The sequence below is a fragment of the Phyllobates terribilis genome, unplaced genomic scaffold (assembly GCF_046119375.1).
Source record: "Phyllobates terribilis strain yellow unplaced genomic scaffold, ASM4611937v1 Scaffold_13__5_contigs__length_258822181, whole genome shotgun sequence".
NCBI lineage: Eukaryota > Metazoa > Chordata > Amphibia > Anura > Dendrobatidae > Phyllobates > Phyllobates terribilis.
The window spans coordinates 227,660,391-227,680,422 of NW_027362773.1; the positions used below are offsets into that span (position 1 = coordinate 227,660,391).

Consider the following 20,032-nt stretch of genomic DNA (forward strand, 5'->3'; position numbering starts at 1 on the left):
GGTAGTGCAGCAAGAAGGCACTCATGTGTGTTGCGCATCCAGGAGCACCAAGTCCCTGTTGTGTTGGTGGCGAGGTAACAATTATGCTTCCTTCCTTCCTCTGTCCTCTCCCCCCAACCTCGCACAACAGAAATGTGATCAAGGTCTCCCTCATCTGATGAGTCTTCCATCAGTTCGTCCTCCACTTCTTCCGGGGCTCCTGCACCTTCCTCACTAGTTTGGCTGCTACCATGCGCCCTGGTTAAACCATCTCCCCCACCCTCACATGCCTGCCGCCTTGGTGCTGCCAACCGTCTGGACCTTGCAGATGTTAGCCCTTCCGCATACAACTCCTCCTCCTCTACTTCCTCCACCTCCTCTTGTGCCACCACCTGACTCCGAATTCTGTTTAACATGTGCTCCAGCATGTAAATCACCGGAATAGTCATGCTGATAATGGCATCGTCAGCACTAAACATCTTCGTCGCCATTTCAAAACTGTGCAGAAGGGTGCATAGGTCCCTGATCTGAGACCACTCCTCCAGCGTGCTTTGCCCCACCTCTGAATCTCGTTGGCCCAGGCTATACGTCAGAACGTATTGCACCAGGGCTTGTCGGTGCTGCCACAGTCGCTGCAACATGTGCAGAGTTGAATTCCACCGGGTAGGCACATCGCATTTTAGCCGGTGAAGTGGCAGGCCCAACGACTTCTGTAGAGATGTAAGTCGCTGAGCTGCGGGATGCGAACGGCGGAAGTGAGCACACAGCGACCGTGCCCTCTGCAGAAGGCCATCTAGTCTGGGATAGTGGGCTAAAAATTGCTGGACAACCAGGTTCAACACGTGAGCCATACAAGGCACGTGTGTGACATTGCCCCGGCGAAGGGCCGCACCCAGGTTTGCAGCATTGTCGCACACGGCCTTCCCTGGTTTCAGGTCCAGTGGAGACAACCATTCATGAAATTGGTTCTCCAGAGCTGACCACAACTCCTCAGCTGTGTGACTCACATTTCCCAGACATTTCAATGTAAAAACCGCCTGATGACGTTGAGCCCTACTGCCAGCATAGTAAGGAGGTGTGCAGGATCCCTTCTGCGCAGTTAGAAAGCTTGTGGCATGACCAGACAGGCTTTGGGTGCAGGTGGAAGACCGAGAGGAGGTTGAGGAGGCAGAAGCAGTGGAGGAAAAATGACATAAAGAGGATTGACGCACAACTCGTGGGGACGGCAAGACTTGGACAGCAGCCCCTTGTCCTGCTGTCACCATAGTTACCCAGTGCCCAGTCAGCGACATGTAACGCCCCTGTCCATGCCTACTCGTCCAAGTGTCTGTGGTGAAATGCACCCTGTCACACACAGAGTTTCTCAAAGAAGCGGTGATGTTGTGTGCGACATGCTGGTGGAGCGCAGGCACACCTTTCTTTGAGAAGTAGTGCCGACTGGGCATCTGGTACTGGGGCACTGCGACGGACATAAGGTCTCGAAAATCCTCTGTGTCCACCAGGCGGAAAGGCAGCATTTCTGTAGCCAAGAGCTTGCAGATGGTGAAATTCAACCTCTTAGCTTTCTCATGGCTAGGAGGAAATGGTCTTTTACTTGTCCACATCTGAGGGACCGAGGGCTGGCTATTGTGCTTAGACGGGGTTGATAAGGGTGTCCCCGGCAAACTGCCGGTCTGTGAGGAAGATGCAGGCGGACATGTTAGGTTGCCTTGATCCAAAGGTGGTGCTATCGATGTCGGACAGCGCTCAAGACCAGCTGGTGTTACCACCTCCAAAGAAAATGATGACCTGCCAATCACGCTGGCTGTTGCGGGTAAAGAGGTGGCAGGTCTGCGCCCCAAAACAGGTGTGACTGCTGTCCCCCCAGTCACAGAGGATGAAGAGGCCGCGGATGCACAAGATATGGCAGACGGTGGTTGGCCCGGCCGGCTAGACCGCATTGTAGCACACTGAGCTTCCCACTGCAACTTATGCTTCATGTCCATGTGCCGGTTCATGCATGAAGTACTCAAACTATGTATTTTTTGGCCTCTACTTAGCTTTTGCTGACAAATGTTACAGATAACACGAGTTGGGTCATCTTTATCGATCTGAAAAAATGCCCAGGCTATGCAAGGCTTAGCACCCATGCGACCTGAAGAGCCACCACGACTTGTGGTGAGAGGCAGAGTTGTGTTTGAGGATGCAGTTGTTGACGTGCTTCCAGTACTACGTCTCTGTCCAGGAAGGCGCAACCTGACCTCGTCGTCACTAGCATCTTCCTCCACCTCCTCTGCTGACCTCATCTCTTGGCTGACTGTGGGTTGACAGTAAGTGGGATCTCCGACCTCATCATCATCACCCTGTGCGTTATCACACCCGTCGTCCTCAGAGCCAACCTGTTCCTGCCCTGACAAAAAACTAAAGTTGTCGCTCCAATCAGGTATTTGAGTCTTATCATCGTCTTCCTCATTGTCTCCACCAACAAGAGTTACAGTTTGGGAATGAGGGTCTACATTATGGTCAGAACCTTCTGCGTCTGGTCCTGGATCCGACTCATAAAGATTCTGGGCATCAGTGCAGATCATTTCCTCGTCTGGATTCACAGAAGCGCTGGAGTCGACCTCTGATTCCCAGGCTATAGTATGAGTAAACAGCTCTGCAGACTCAACCATCTGTTCTACCTCATACTCAGACGGGCAGCTGGAGATTTGGGAGCTGTGAGGAAGCAAGTGCGATTTGGGTGACACCTTTGAGGACTGGAGTATTTGTGATGTTGAAGTTGATGTGGAGGAGAGCCCACTTAAAGGAGCACTTGATATCCGTTGAAGCACCTGCTGTTTTTGTGCCTCATCTGGAATTTGTAGCGATTGGCGTGGCCGTAAGAAAGGGATCTTATCACATTGTCCGCTAAAAGAAGTAGACATTTTAGTTTGGCTGGAAGATGGTCTTTCTTCTGCACCTACCCCACGGACACAACCTTTTTTCCCCTTCCCAACACGCCTATTGCCCTTTCCACCAGCAGCAGGCCTTTTTCCACTCATTTTGGTGGTTAACTAATTCACAACTCTGGAGTTGTTTGCACAAAAAAACAATGGATGGTAACCGAGCAGAGCTGAGTGGCCAAACTGTGGTATTAGGCCAAAACTATTGGCTGGGTTAGATGCAGAAAAAAATTATTTTTAATTTGCAACCTGATGGAGGTCAGTATAGATGGACTAATAGACCAAGTCCCACACACCGCTAGAAGCCCAAATATTTTTTCAGAGCTAGATGCAGAAAATTTTTTTATTCAATTTGCAACCTGATGGAGGTCAGTATAGATGGACTAATAGACCAAGTCCCACACACTGCTAGAAGCCCAAATATTTTTTCAGAGCTAGATGCAGAAAAAAATTATTTTTAATTTGCAACCTGATGGAGGTCAGTATAGATGGACTAATAGACCAAGTCCCACACACTGCTAGAAGCCCAAATATTTTTTCAGAGCTAGATGCAGAAAAAAATTATTTTTAATTTGCAACCTGATGGAGGTCAGTATAGATGGACTAATAGACCAAGTCCCACACACTGCTAGAAGCCCAAATATTTTTTCAGAGCTAGATGCAGAAAAAAATTATTTTTAATTTGCAACCTGATGGAGGTCAGTATAGATGGACTAATAGACCAAGTCCCACACACCGCTAGAAGCCCAAATATTTTTTCAGAGCTAGATGCAGAAAAAAATTATATTCAATTTGCAACCTGCTGGACGTCAGTATAGAAGGACTAATAGAACAAGTCCCACACACTGCTAGAAGCCCAAATATTTTTTCAGAGCTAGATGCAGAAAAAAATTATTTTTAATTTGCAACCTGATGGAGGTCAGTATAGATGGACTAATAGACCAAGTCCCACACACTGCTAGAAGCCCAAATATTTTTTCAGAGCTAGATGCAGAAAAAAATTATTTTTAATTTGCAACCTGATGGAGGTCAGTATAGATGGACTAATAGACCAAGTCCCACACACTGCTAGAAGCCCAAATATTTTTTCAGAGCTAGATGCAGAAAAAAATTATTTTTAATTTGCAACCTGATGGAGGTCAGTATAGATGGACTAATAGACCAAGTCCCACACACTGCTAGAAGCCCAAATATTTTTTCAGAGCTAGATGCAGAAAAAAATTATTTTTAATTTGCAACCTGATGGCGGTCAGTATAGATGGACTAATAGACCAAGTCCCACACACCGCTAGAAGCCCAAATATTTTTTCAGAGCTAGATGCAGAAAATTTTTTTATTCAATTTGCAACCTGATGGAGGTCAGTATAGATGGACTAATAGACCAAGTCCCACACACTGCTAGAAGCCCAAATATTTTTTCAGAGCTAGATGCAGAAAAAAATTATTTTTAATTTGCAACCTGATGGAGGTCAGTATAGATGGACTAATAGACCAAGTCCCACACACTGCTAGAAGCCCAAATATTTTTTCAGAGCTAGATGCAGAAAAAAATTATTTTTAATTTGCAACCTGATGGAGGTCAGTATAGATGGACTAATAGAACAAGTCCCACACGCTGCTAGAAGCCCAAATATTTTTTCAGAGATAAATGAAGAAAAAAATTATTTTTAATTTGCAACCTGATGGAGGTCAGTATAGATGGACTAATAGACCAAGTCCCACACACTGCTAGAAGCCCAAATATTTTTTCAGAGCTAGATGCAGAAAAAAATTATTTTTAATTTGCAACCTGATGGAGGTCAGTATAGATGGACTAATAGACCAAGTCCCACACACTGCTAGAAGCCCAAATATTTTTTCAGAGCTAGATGCAGAAAAAAATTATTTTTAATTTGCAACCTGATGGAGGTCAGTATAGATGGACTAATAGAACAAGTCCCACACGCTGCTAGAAGCCCAAATATTTTTTCAGAGATAAATGAAGAAAAAAATTATTTTTAATTTGCAACCTGATGGAGGTCAGTATAGATGGACTAATAGACCAAGTCCCACACACTGCTAGAAGCCCAAATATTTTTTCAGAGCTAGATGCAGAAAAAAATTATTTTTAATTTGCAACCTGATGGAGGTCAGTATAGATGGACTAATAGAATGATGCTATGCCCAAAAGATTTTACTTCACTAGGTGCAGTAAAAAAATTGGTATTCTATACACAGGTGGTATATCTTGCAACACAGATAGGCTACTCCACTGACTAACACACTCTGCAATAGGCCAAAAAGGATTAGCTTTGCTAGATTCAGCCAAATGCTGTGAAAAAAACTTGCACAGCACTGGCACAGACCTGCCTGGCAAAAACTGATAGGAACTGATGTAACCTAGTCCTGAAAAGGACTCCAATTACAATTAGTCTTTACTCCCACAATCTATCTATTTAAGAGCACAGACCTGCCTGATAAAAGTCGTAGGAAATGCTGTAACCTAGTCCTTAAAAGGACTGCAATCACAACTATTCCCTACTCCCAAGCTATCTGTATATTTGTGCGAAAATTGGCTTGAAATTAACAAGGTATATCGCACACAGCAACAGCGGTGCCGTCTAACACGCAGCTGCAGCAGTGAGAAAATGGTGGCGACGGGGAAAATGGCTTGGTCTTATAGGGCAAGGACATGTGACATACACTGCCAATCACACATGCCCTTGCTTGTGTGAAAAAAAGCACTTCGCTCCGTGTGTGCGCTGCTGATAGGCTGACAGATTGCACCTCCCCACTGCAAATGCGGGAAAGAGAAAAAAAAATGGAGATCTTCATTGTTCCTGCAGAGATCCATCCCCTGCCCCTCCCCCCGCCCCGCTGTACACTCAAACTGCGTATTAACATTAATTTTCATCATTACTGAGAAAAAATCCAGTTATGATTTTGGTGCACGAACAGTTATCGAACATAACCTCGAACAGCCGAATTTTTCTCAAATTGTTCGTGTTCGCCGACCGGCTCGAACACCGCCCAAAACAGCTCGAATTTGAGATTGGCGAACAGTTCGAGTAGAACAACGCTCATCTCTAGTAGTGAGACCTCCAGTAACTCAGGTTTGAGAGGCCCATACAAACGACCCAATAGAGTACGGGACAGTACGGAGTCTGGAAGACCAAGCAATATTTCAGTGAGAGTTGCTCGTAGGATTGCTAGAGAGGCAAATCAGAACCCCAGCTTGACTGCAAAAGACCTTCAGAGAGATTTAGCAGACTTTGGAGTTGTGGTACATTGTTCTACTGTTCAGAGACACCTGCACAAATATGGCCTTCATGGAAGAGTCATCAGATGAAAACCTCTCCTGCGTCCTCACCATAAAATTCAACATCAGAAGTATGCAAAAGAACATCTACACATGTCTGATGCCTTTTGGAAACAAGTCCTGTGGACCGATGGGTTGTGTTGCAGCCAACGGCATGGGGAACATTTCACGGGTAGAGGGAAGAATGGATTCTCACAGGACTTGAAGAGTTTTCCAAGGAAGAATGGAAGAAAATCCCTCAAACAAGAATTGAAAGACTCTTGGCTAACTACAAAAATCATTTATAAGCTGTGATACTTTCAAAAGTGGATGCTACTAAGTATTAACCATGCAGGGTGCCCAAACTTTTGGATAGGCCCATTTTCCCTTTTATAATTTTTAAAAATGTAAAAGATGAAAACATATACCGTATTTTTCAGACTATAAGACGCACCGAACCATAAGATGCACCCCAAATTTTGTGGTGAAATTTTTTTTTTTAAAAGATGGGGGTCCGTCTTATAGTCTGAATAGGTATCTTACCTGGGGGGGGCGGTGGAGCGGGGGTCACAGGTGGCAGGGTCCTTCAGGAAGCTGGCGGAATTGGAGGAATGCTGCGGACTCTGGATGCCAGAAGCCGGTGCTCCAGCAGCAAGGAGTTGCGGTGGTGATGAAAAAGGATCAAAGGGCCCTCCGTTCCCTCCCTCAGGAACCCAGCGGCTGTAGCAGAAGATGTGAGATGCTGCGGAGCCAGTGTCTGGCTGTTGGCTGGGACCTGGCAGGGGGCCTGGGGCTGGGGGCCTGGTGCTGGGGGCCTGGTGCCTGGGGCTTGGTGCTGGGGGCCTGGTGCTTAGTGCTGGGGGCCTGGTGCTGGGGGCTTGGGGCGTGGTGCTGGGGGTCTGGGCCTGGTGCTGGGGGCTGGTGCTGGGGTACTGAGGTGTGGCGCTGGGGCTCGGGGTGTGGTACCGGGGCCGGTGTCTTGCTGTGAGCCGCGTGACAGAGCTACGGCCATCTTCCTGAAGCTGTGATCTACAGGAAAATGGCCGCCGGCGTGGCAGAGCTCATGCGCCAGCTCCGGCGCCCATTTTCCTGTAGATCACAGCCAGACACCGCCCCTGGTACTCGGCCAGGCCCTGGCTCCCAGCCAGATACCGGCCCGCCTCACCTCTTCTGCTGCCGCCGCCTTCCTGATGGAGTGAGGGAATGGAGGGCCCTGCGATCCCGCTCCACCACCACCGGTAAGTTACGTTTGAACCATAAGACGAACCCCCATTTTCCTCCCAAATTTGAGGGGTAAAAAGTGCGTCTTATGGTCCGAAAAATACAGTATATTTCTTTTTTGCCGAAAATACAAAGGAAATGTGTCATCTTTAACTTTAGGCCTTTTAGAGATCATTTCATCTTCAATATGTTTAACTGATCACAATAACAGTAATTTTGTTTGACCAAGGGTGCCCAAACTTTTACATGCCACTGTATATGTGCACCATATTTATGGCAGCTTTAACATATTTTTTCTATTAGGACCAATAATATTGTCTATTTATATGGGGTTATTTTAATAATAAACTAATAAAGAATTTAAATTTTAAGGTTTCTTTTGATGCTGAAAATGCCCCACCCACGTGTAACATCTGGGTGTGAAGAACAAAAGGCATTCCTACACCCTAACAATTCACATAAACCATGTGAAATTGTTGCTCTTGATCGGTTTAAATTGGATCCAATTCGCTCTGGCTATACATATGGCCTCACAGTGGTGAACCATTGCACCACCCTTGCCGCTGTTGCTTCTGTCAAAGATCTTATGGCTAAAACTACTGATGACATTATCTATACAGAGTTCGTCCAAGACTCCAAGGCTTTTGAATCTCAACACTTCTATGAGATGTGAAAGTACCACAATTGTAAGAAACTATGCACCACCACTTACCATGTACAGGACAATGGAGGAGAGTAAGCCAAGTCATCACTGCTCCGCTGAGTTTTGGTTTTGTCATCAAGGGAATTGAGTGTCCGGAACTTCTGAAAGATCTTGTCCATATCTACAATAACACCGTACTCATCTGGCCATACTCTTTTTTTATTTAATGTTCTACCGACAAAGCCAGTTTTCATAAAAACTTGGCTCTAGGCGTGCAAAGACCCGACACAATTAACCACAATTGGAGTAAGTGGCCGAAGACTGCAGATACATGCCAAGAAAATTGTTGCTTCATGTATGGAAGACAAACAACAACATATCTCTCATTGACTACCCGACCATTAGCCACCTTACATACCTCCCCCTTCTGCCTAAAGCCATGGGGCTTGGCACCTTCTACTAGCAGATGGGGGATTCTCAAGAGGGCATCGGCATTACCATGTAGCTTCCCTGCTTTATGTTCTACATGGAAGTTGAACTCCTGTAGGGCTAAGAACCAGCTGATGACCCTGGAAATTTTCCTCTTTGTTTCCCTCATCAATCTGAGTGGGGCATGATCGGATACCAATCTAAATTTTCGACCTAACAGATAGTACCGTAACGTGTTCACCGCCACTTTTATGGGCAAGCACTCCTTCTCTATGACCAAATAATTTTTATCACAGGAGGCCAGCTTCCTACTCAGGTAGAGGACAGGGTGCTCCTCCGCTTGTATCTCCTGGGAAAGGACTGCTCCTAATTCGACATCTGAGGCATCTGTCTGGAGTATAAACTCTTTCTTGAAATTGGAGCAACCAGGACCGGTTGCCTACACAGAGCCACTTTCATATTTTGAAAGGCCGTCTCCGCCTCTGCAGTCCACTTGGCCATGGCTGATTTTGTCCCCTTAAGGAGATCAGTCAGGGGTGCGGCCATCATGGCGAAGTTTGGGATGAACCTCCTGCAGTATCCCAAGTAAAAACTTGCTTTTTCGACAGCAGTCTCGGGCCAAGTTTGGATTGCTTCCACTTTAGCAATTTAGAGTTTGATCTCGCCTCTACCCACTACATATCCGAGGTACTTGGCTTCTTCTTTCCCCAAGGCGCATTTCTTTGGGTTTATTGAAAACCCCACCTTTCTCAGAGCATCAAACACTGCCTGGACCTTTTCCAGATGACTCTCCCAGTCTGGGCTGAAGATAACAATATCGTCCAGGTATGCTGCGGCGTATTTCTTATGGGATGTGAGGATGCGATACATGGCTCTCTGGAAGGTTGCAGGGGGCCCTTGCAGTCCAAACAGCATCCGGACATACTGGAAGCATCCGTCCAGCATAGAAAACGCAGTCTTCTCCTTGGCTCCCTGTGCCATGGGGATCTGCCAATATCCCTTCATCAAATCCAAGGTGGTTATGTACCTTGCTGGCCCAAGCCTTTTGATCAGCTCATCGATGTGTGGAATGGGATATGCATCGAATTTGGAGACCTCATTCAACTTCCGATAGTCGTTGCAGAATCTCCACTCATCATCGGGCTTTGGGACCAAGACGATCGGGCTCGACCAACCGCTCTTGGATTCTTCAATGACACCGAGTTTCAGCATACAAGCCACCTCTTTGGAGATCAACTCTCGTGGGGCCTCAGGTATCCGATAGGGCTTCAAGTTCACCCGCACATATGGCTCCGTCAGAACCTCGTGTTCTATGACCCTTGTGCAGCCCGGTAATTCAGAGAACAGATCCCGGTTCTTCTGCAGCAACTCCGGACACTGCTGTTTCTGGACCTTCGTTAGCGTTTCCGCTATTGCGACTCCTCCAATGTCACTTTCCTGCTTGCCCAGCAAGCATGGAGCTTCCACAGCCTCTCTGTCTTGCCACGGCTTGATGAGGTTGACGTGGTATATCTGGTATGGCTTACATCGTCCCGATTGATAAACCTTGTAGTTTACTTCACCAACTTTTTCCACCACCTCGTACGGCTCTTGCCATTTGGCCAAGAACTTACTCTCCACCGTAGGAATTAACACGAGGACTCAGTCTCCCTGATTGAACTGCCTCACTCTGGCTGACCGGTTGTAGCCGCGGATATCAGCCATACAGGAGTTCGAATGGCGAGAACCCCGTAGAGGCCTGTGGAAACTGTCGGATGGAGAACAACAGATACGGTAGGAGACAGTCCCAATGTCTACCGTTCTTTTCTATGGCCTTCCTCAGCATACTCTTCAAAGCCTTATTAAACCTCTCGACAAGGCCATCTGTCTGAAGATGGTATACTGAAGTCCTCAGTTGGGAGAATTGCAGGACTTTACATAACTCCCTCATCACCTTACTCATAAAGGGAGTTCCCTCGTTGGTCAGGATCTCCTTTGGTAAGCATGTTCGGGAAAAAACGCGGGCTATACTCTTTGAGGAGGATTTCTCAGTGGAATCGCTTCAGGATAGCGTGTGTCCATCGACTACGCGACCATTAGCCACCTTACAATAGGTTGAAAAAAGACCTCGGCCCATCAAGTTCAACCTTCCTCCACCAATTGTACATTTTGTCACTAATTTAATTATAACCCACAATGTTATATGTATCGAGGAAATCATCCAGCCCTTTTTTAAAAGCTATTATAGTGTCTGCCATCATTACCTCTTGTGGTAGGGCATTCTACAGTCTGACTGCTTTGACTGTAAAGAACCCTATTTAGGTGCTGGAATCACCTTTCTTCCACCCGTAATGAGTGCCTCCTGGTCCTTAGTATGGTCTTTGGAAGAAATAAGTCATGTGCTAGTCCTTTGTATTGACCACACATATATTTATACATGCAACAAGAAATCCCAAAGGCATATTGCCCTATAGCACACAATACGAACCACAGGTTGTGTGCAGTTCCAAGTACTAGACTCCAAAAACATATATACCACAAAAAAGAGAGAATGGAGCTTTTGTTTGAAGATAAAAAATGTATAAATTTTATTAACACAGAATATGAGACAAAACAAGACATATAATTAAAAAGACATGTGCAAGAGGGCTAGAATAAATAGCAGCGGATACTGGCAATACTAGGGTGAAAAGGGGATTACAGAGGGATACATGCCAAAATAGTAATCACACATCAATAAATATGGCTTGCACCCATGAAACCCCTAGACCCCTCACTATGGCAATAAAACTCCACTAAGTAGAGCTCTGCAAATAGACTATGGACTATGGCAATATTCAAATGATTCAATCACTGGTAGGTGCTTCAGCCATAGAAGTCCAATAGACAGCAGAGAAAGACCCCCCATTTGGGGCATATAGAACAAACCACAGTAGAGGAGGATGGCAAGTGACAGTGCTTACCCTGAGCCAGTATATCAGCAGATAAAGGGGATAAGCCGCTTCCCAATGCGCGTTTCACGTGTAATCTGTTCGGCTTTCTCAAGGGAAGGTATGTTGGTGTGGCAGCAGGACCTTAAAATACATCAGGTGGGCGGTCAGGTGGAGCACCACATGACCGTCACGTAGCCAATAACATCCATAGTACGGCGCATGCGCAGTGGAGCGAGCAGGTCCCACAGCGGCAACACGGTGGTCACTTCCGGGAGTACGCAGCGGTGGGCTGCGTAGTCACAGAAGGGAAGACGCCGGGCGCCGCTGAACGGGGCAAGATCGCGCCACACTCACGCGCACAGAATGTAAATGGCAAAATGACACAGGGTGCATTTAAAGAGACAGAACATGAATAACACTCTATGAATAGGATACATAAATATGAATGACACATCACCACATAAATCAACAAGTTAGCACAGAGTGATAATAGAGTGCCCAAGCACCGATAACTCTTCATAAATGGGATACAGAGATATCAATGGGTCATATGAGTACATATAACAATATCCATACATAGTTATGATGCATACAGAAAATCAGAGATAGTGGTTGCTGGGGTGAGGTTGGTGCACAGCTGCATATCTTGGGGGAATAAGGAAGACCTAAACAAAAAATAATCGGCAAAATATAAAAATAAAAATTAGAAAACATAAGAAACCACACCAAGGGAAAAATAAAAATAAAAAATTTTTTGGGAATAAAAGCTGCTAAAGTAGAACTCAACGAATACGCACTGTAGACCATGAAGAAAATATCACCAGGAGGAGGCACACGCATGGTAGTTCATAGAAATGGGGCATAACTAATGGTCTCGTTCAGACCCTTTGGGGACAAAGTATCCAGTGTAACTATCCACTTTGTTTCAATCTAGGCCAATAGACGCTTCACATTACCCCCTCTTGCCCCAAGATGGACTATGTCTATGCCACGGATAAGCAGTGATGATGAATCACAATTATGAAAGAGGCGAAAATGACGGGGAAGAGTTTTTAACTTAGAGGGGTCCGTCATGGACTTGGCCGCAGCAATGTCCCTAACGTGTTCCCGAACTCTGACTCTGAGTTCCCTAGATGTAAGGCCCACATAAATGAGTGGACATCCACACGTAGCATAGTAGATAACATTAGTGGAACTGCAGGAGATACGATGTCGAATAACATATTGTTTATCCCCTGCCGCAGAGTCAAAAGTCCGGGTACGTAGGACATTGCTGCATGCCAAGCAGTGGCCGCATGGAAAGCATCCCAGAGTGGGTTGAAACATTGAAAGAAAAGTCTTATTGGGAGGGACATAATGGCTCTTGACCATCAAGTCGTTAAGATTTTTTGCTCTCCTAGAGGTCATGGACGGAAAATCTCCAAGTGTGTCCACCAAAGCGGGTTCTGTCAATAGGATTGGCCAGTGTCTCTTGAGGATAGTACGCATCTCGTTCCACTTTGTGTGTATGTGGAGATAAAACGGGTCTGATTATCAACGGATCTGGTATTTCTCTGACCGTATAAAAGTTGGGAGCGGGGTGTTGCCTTGGCTCTATTATATCCTCTTTTGATCGAACGCTTGCTGTAGCCACGTTCGAGAAATCGAGACTTAAGGGATCTGGCCTGATCTTCAAATGCCTCAGAAGAGGAGCAGATCCGTCTCACCCTCAGGTACTGTCCAACCGGGACGGCCCCAATGGTTGCGGGATTATGTGCGGAAGAGGCATGAATGAGTGAATTTACAGCAGTCGGCTTCCTAAATACGTCAGTCCTGATGGAGAAATCTACGTCCACCTCCAGGCTGACGTCAAGGAAGTCAACCATGTGAAGCATCTATTGGCCCAGATTGAAACAAAGTGGATAGTTACACTGGATACTTTGTCCCCAATAATACAAATTCTAACAGTCTATTCAGTAGGACTATCAGCTGTGTATCCACCAGACTTCTGCACAACACAGCGGATGGTCCCAACCCCATTTATAAGGCAAGAAATCCCACTTATTAAACCTGACAGGGCACACCTGTGAAGTGAAAACCTTTTCCGGTGACTACCTCTTGAAGCTCATCAAGAGAATGCCAAGAGTGTGCAAAGCAGTCATCAAAGCAAAAAGTGGCTACTTTGAAGAACAGAGAATATAAGACATATTTTCAGTTGTTTCACACTTTTTTGTTAAGTATATAATTCCACATGTGTTAATTCATAGTTTTGATGCCTTCAGTGTGAATGTACCATTTTCATAGTCATGAAAATACAGAAAAATCTTTAAATGAGAAGGTGTGTCCAAACTTTCGGTCTGTACTGTATCTATAATGGTTTATTGTTATTCCTGGAGGGCATACATTTTCTGCAGGATTCTAATAGTATTTCCTTAAATTACATGGTCCCAGTCTACACGATTAAGCTCTTCCCTTGTTGAAATCAGCTTTTCTAAACTGGCAGGTTTTTGCATTTCCCATTTTGAATGTTTGATTGAAACTTACCATATTATAGTCATTGCTTCCCAAATGCTCCCGGACCTGTAGAATGAAATTGTATCTGGTCTTTTTGACAGAACCAGATCCAGCAGATTACCACCCTTGGTTGGTTCATCTACCAGCTGAGAGAGGTAATTGTCCTGAACTGTGGATAAGAACTTGCAGCTTTTAGCACAACTGGACGATTCTATATCCCATTAAATGACTGGATAGCAAAAATTCCCCATAATAAAGACCCTACTACTATTTGCTGCCTCTTTAATTCATTGCAGCATTTCACCGTCTACCAGTTCAGCTATATTAGGAGGCTTGTAACAAACTCCAATTATCAGCTTTCCATTATGGCCATCCCCATGCACATTTGCCCATACTGACTCTACATTGTTGCAGCTCCTCCCAATGTCATCAATGAGCACAAGTCTAAAATTGGATTTTTCATGAAAATAGGCACCCTTCCATCTTTCTTGTCTTTCCTGTCCTTTTTAAATCTAGTGTATCCCTCCATGTTTGTCAAGGTGTAGATGGAGGACTGCAACTAGAGGCGTCACCGGTGAGTCAGTATGTTACCTGGTACACTTACACTACACATTGCATACTATGTACTGAACTCCTGTGTATTATGTCACCGGTGATCACTATATTACCTGTACACTGACACTATATACAGACCTCCTGTGTATAATGGAACTGGTGATCACTGTATTACCTGTACACTGACACTATATACAGAGCTCCTGTGTATAATGGAACTGGTGATCACTGTATTACCTGTACACTGACACTATATACAGAGCTCCTGTGTATAATGGAACTGGTGATCACTGTATTACCTGTACACTGACACTATATACAGAGCTCCTGTGTATAATGGAACTGGTGATCACTATATTATCTGTACACTGACACTATATACAGAGCTCCTGTGTATAATGTCACTGGTGATCGCTGTATTACCTGTACACTATACACCATATATAGAGCTCCTGTGTATAATTTCACCGATGATCCCTGTATTACCTATACACTATATACAGAGCTCCTGTGTATTATGGTACTTATGGTAATATTAGTATGGTATTTTAATGATCAGTATTGTAGTATTTAGTCACTATGTGGTGGTAATATGTGATCTGGACATGGTGTTGCGGTATTTGTTCCTTTTAAATGTAGTGTATCCCTCCATGTTTGTCAAGGTGTAGATGGAGGACTGCAACTAGAGGCGTCACCGGTGAGTCAGTATGTTACCTGGTACACTTACACTACACACTGCATACTATGTACTGAACTCCTGTGTATTATGTCACCGGTGATCACTATATTACCTGTACACTGACACTATATACAGAGCTCCTGTGTATAATGGAACTGGTGATCACTGTATTACCTGTACACTGACACTATATACAGAGCTCCTGTGTATAATGGAACTGGTGATCACTGTATTACCTGTACACTGACACTATATACAGAGCTCCTGTGTATAATGGAACTGGTGATCACTATATTATCTGTACACTAACACTATATACAGAGCTCCTGTGTATAATGTCACTGGTGATCGCTGTATTACCTGTACACTATACACCATATATAGAGCTCCTGTGTATAATTTCACCGATGATCCGTGTATTACCTATACACTATATACAGAGCTCCTGTGTATTATGGTACTTATGGTAATATTAGTATGGTATTTTAATGATCAGTATTGTAGTATTTAGTCACTATGTGGTGGTAATATGTGATCTGGACATGGTGTTGCGGTATTTGTTCCTTTTAAATGTAGTGTATCCCTCCATGTTTGTCAAGGTGTAGATGGAGGACTGCAACTAGAGGCGTCGCCGGTGAGTCAGTATGTTACCTGGTACACTTACACTACACACTGCATACTATGTACTGAACTCCTGTGTATTATGTCACCGGTGATCACTATATTACCTGTACACTGACACTATATACAGACCTCCTGTGTATAATGGAACTGGTGATCACTGTATTACCTGTACACTGACACTATATACAGAGCTCCTGTGTATAATGGAACTGGTGATCACTGTATTACCTGTACACTGACACTATATACAGAGCTCCTGTGTATAATGGAACTGGTGATCACTGTATTACCTGTACACTGACACTATATACAGAGCTCCTGTGTATAATGGAACTGGTGATCACTATATTATCTGTACACTGACACTATATACAGAGCTCCTGTGTATAATGTCACTGGTGATCGCTGTATTACCTGTACACTATACACCATATATAGAGCTCCTGTGTATAATTTCACCGATGATCCCTGTATTACCTATACACTATACACAGAGCTCCTGTGTATTATGGAACTTATGGTAATATTAGTATGGTATTTTAATGATCAGTATTGTAGTATTTAGTCACTATGTGGTGGTAATATGTGATCTGGACATGGTGTTGCGGTATTTGTTCCTTGTATGTGGTATTATTCGGTTACTTTGTGGTGGTAATATGTGGTCTGGGCATGGTGTGCCAGTATTTGTCCTTTGTATATGGTATTATTGATCATTTTAAAAAATGTATGTGACACATTCACTTAAGGAAAAATAAATAAAAATATACCTAAAAAGAGTATTGGATATTATAAGAAAAGTTTAATAGGCTAGAGTAGAGTATGGCCAGGCCAGGTCAGAGGGAAGTTGCTCTTTGTAACACCATCAGCACCACGGACTCGGTTCCCTGACCATAATGTAATGCAAAAATACACCCGTAATTTGCTTTGTGTGAAACTGTACTATATCCGAAGGTCACAAAGCCTTTTCATTGTACAATATCTAAGCTATGTTGGGTGGAACTATATTAAAGAGTTTAAGCCTTTGTAAAAACGTTAACCCAAAAGTTAACCCTCTTTGATGTTACAGTTTCAGATATCGTCATGTTGCCTAAAAGTAACTCCTCTGTGGTCAACAAAAATGCCTGGGATGTTTTTACCAGCAAAGGTGACTGGGTTCTCCAAGCTGTCACGGTACAAGAAAAGTCGTATGTGACTGAGGGAGAGGAATATAACCAAGTCATTTACAGTGTAGGTAAATATACATCTGTTAGCTTTTGCTGAAAGAGCGCTCTGATGATGATTCTCCATCTCTGGACTGTTCATCTCTATTCTGGATCTGGTTTATCTTCATGTATTGTAGTGCTTGAAAGTTTGTGAACAATTAACAGTATTCTATATTTCTGGATGAATTTGATTTAAAACTACATCAGATGTTCATACAAGCCCTAAAAGTAGATAAAGACAAATGAGTCAAAATTATTAGATTTTTTTCATTTTTTTATAAAGGAAAAATTATGCAATGCCAAATTTCTGTGAGTGTCAAAATTATGTGAAACTTTAGGATAATTTGAAGGTGAAATAAAGTCTGGGGTTTTTATTTAATGGAATGACAATCAGAAACAATTGGGTGACCTGTTCTGTTTAAACAACGGGGATATATCAAAGTTTGATCTTCACAACACATTTGTGAAAGTGTATCAAGTCACGAATAAAGGAGATTTTTGAGGACCACAGAAGAAAAAATCTTTATAATTATCAGGCTGGGAAAGGTTACAAGACCATCTCTAAAGAGTATGGACTCCATTAATCCACAGTCAGATTGTGTACACAATGGAACAAATTCCAGAACAGTATTGCCCTCCTCAGGAATATTTGAGAAATGAAGATCACTCTAAAAGCAAGGAATATATAATCTGTGAGGTCACAAAGGAACCTAAGGTATCCTCTAATCAACTAAAGGCTAATGTTAATATTCATAAGTCCACTATCAGAAGGACACTGAACAACAATGGTGAGCATGGCAGGATTGCAAGGAGAAAACCCCTGCTCTCCAAAAAGGATATTTCTGCCTGTGTACAGTTTGCTATAGATCACATGGATAAACCAGAACCACACATACCATTCCATTAATAAATGGTTAAAGAATAAAGTCAAAGTTTTGGAATGGCCAAGTCAAAGTTCTAACCTTAATCCTATGGACATTTTTAGGAAGTATGTGAAGTGAGCAGTTCATAGGAGAAAACCTAACAACATAACAGAGTTGAAGCTGATGGATAGTGAAGAATGGGCTGAAAGTCCTCCAAACCGACATGTGAGACTAATGAACAATTACTAGAAACAAACGATTAGACGTTATTACAGCATGAGAGGTTGACACCAGATAATGATAGTAAAGGGTCACATACTTTTGCCACTCATAGACATGTGATATTGCATAATTTTCCTAGGGCTGACACCACAACAGTCAATCAGTGAGCTCAGCAGCTCTGAAAGGGTCAGTCTATCTACCTGGGTAGAGCTGCTGAGCTCACTGGTTGGCTGTCGACATGACATCACTACCAATACAGGACCCAAGGAACATCACCAGAGGCTCTGTGCTGGATGTGGGAACGGTGAGTACAGCATGTTTTTTTATTTTATAATGAACTGCAGTAAGGATGGAATATTTTTTGAAAGGGGACAACCCCTTTAAGTTTTTTTCACAATTTTATAGCTTTTATTCACTTTCGCTTTATGACCAGCAGAATTATATAGCTGGTTGTGCTATTTATTCAATTATGTAACCAAACACTTGATGGATCCATTAATAATTAGGGTATGTGTACATGACGACTTACTGAGGGAAGGATGTTGTTGGCCAAAATCTCACAATACATGACCCCATCCATCCACCCTTCAATACGGCGCAGTCACCCTGTACCCTTTGCAGAAAAGCACCCACAAAGTATGATGTTTCCCCCACCATGCTTCATGGTTGCGACAGTGTTCTTGGGGTTGTACTCATCCTTCTTCTTCCTCCAAATTCGGCGAGTGGAATTGATACCAAAAAGTTCTATTTTGGTCTCATCTGACTACATGACCTTCTCCCATGCCTCTTCTGGATCATCCAGATGGTCATTGGCAAGCTTCAAATGAGCCTGGATATGTGCTGGTGTGAGCAGAGGGACCTTGCGTGCCCAGCAGGATTTTAATCCATGACGGCGCAGTGTGTTACAAACGGTAATGTTTGAGACTGTGGTCCCGGCTCTCTTCAGGACATTGACCAGGTCCTCCCGTGTAGTTCTGGGCTGATTCCAGACCTTTCTCAGAATCATCCTTTCCTCACGAGGTGAGCTCTTGCATGGAGCCCCAGACCGAGGAATATTGACAGTCATCTTGTGTTTCTTCCATTTTCTAATAGTTGCACCAGCAGTTGTTGCCTTCCCACCAACCTTCTTGTCTATTGTCATGTTGCCCGTCCCAGCCTTGTGCAGGTCTACAGTTTTGTACCTGGTGTCCTTAGACAGCTCTTTGGTCTAGGCCATGGTGGAGTGGTTGGATTGTGTTTGATTGAGTGTGTGGACAGGTGTCTTTTATATAGGTAACAAATTCAAATAGGTGCAATTAATACAGGTAATGAGTGCAGAGTAGGAAGGCTTCTTAACGATGTGCAGCATCTGAAACAACGGATACTGGAAGCCTGTGCTAGCATTTCTTCTGCGGTGTTGCTATCAGTGTGTCAAGAGTGGGAGAAGAGGGTTACATTGACAATCCAACACAATGGGCAGCACTTTGAACACGTTTTATAAGTGGTCGTAAACTTGTAAAAAAACTCATGAAAGAATAAAGTTACGTTAAAATCAAGCACACCATTGTTTTTCTTATGGAATTCTCAATCAGTTTGACGTGTTACATGACCCTCTTCCCATTGAAAAAAATAAAGTTGGATCCAAAATAGCTGACTTCAAAATGGCCGCCATGGTCACCACCCATCTGGAAAAGTTTTCCCCCTCCCATATACTAATGTGCCACAAACAGGAAGTTGATATCACCAACCATTCCCATATAATTTAGGTGTATCCATATAAATGGCCCACCCTGTATTTTAAATCGTGTTCACCATTCTGTAGCAATTATTTTCATATATTATGCTCATGCTTTTTTTTAAATATGGGAGCGGGGCTAGAAATCAGGAATACAGTTTCATGGTGGTAACTCGCATGCATCCTCAGCCCTACTCACTGTGGTCACCACGTGGTTTCTCCTCACGACAGGCTGGCTCGCTGAGTTTTGCCTCTTGCCGCACTCCTCAGCACTGCTGCATTTCAATGTATTTCC

At 43.9% G+C, this 20,032-nt stretch overlaps 1 protein-coding gene across 1 annotated transcript in view; it reads left to right on the plus strand.

Moving 5' to 3' along the window:
• LOC141174676 (5-hydroxytryptamine receptor 3A-like) overlaps positions 1–20,032 on the plus strand; it is a 99,146-nt gene that overhangs the window by 64,441 nt on the left and 14,673 nt on the right. The window contains exon 6 of the mRNA XM_073659598.1: positions 16,803–16,963. Within this exon, the coding sequence (XP_073515699.1) occupies positions 16,803–16,963 (161 nt within the window). The remainder of the gene's footprint in view (positions 1–16,802; positions 16,964–20,032) is intronic.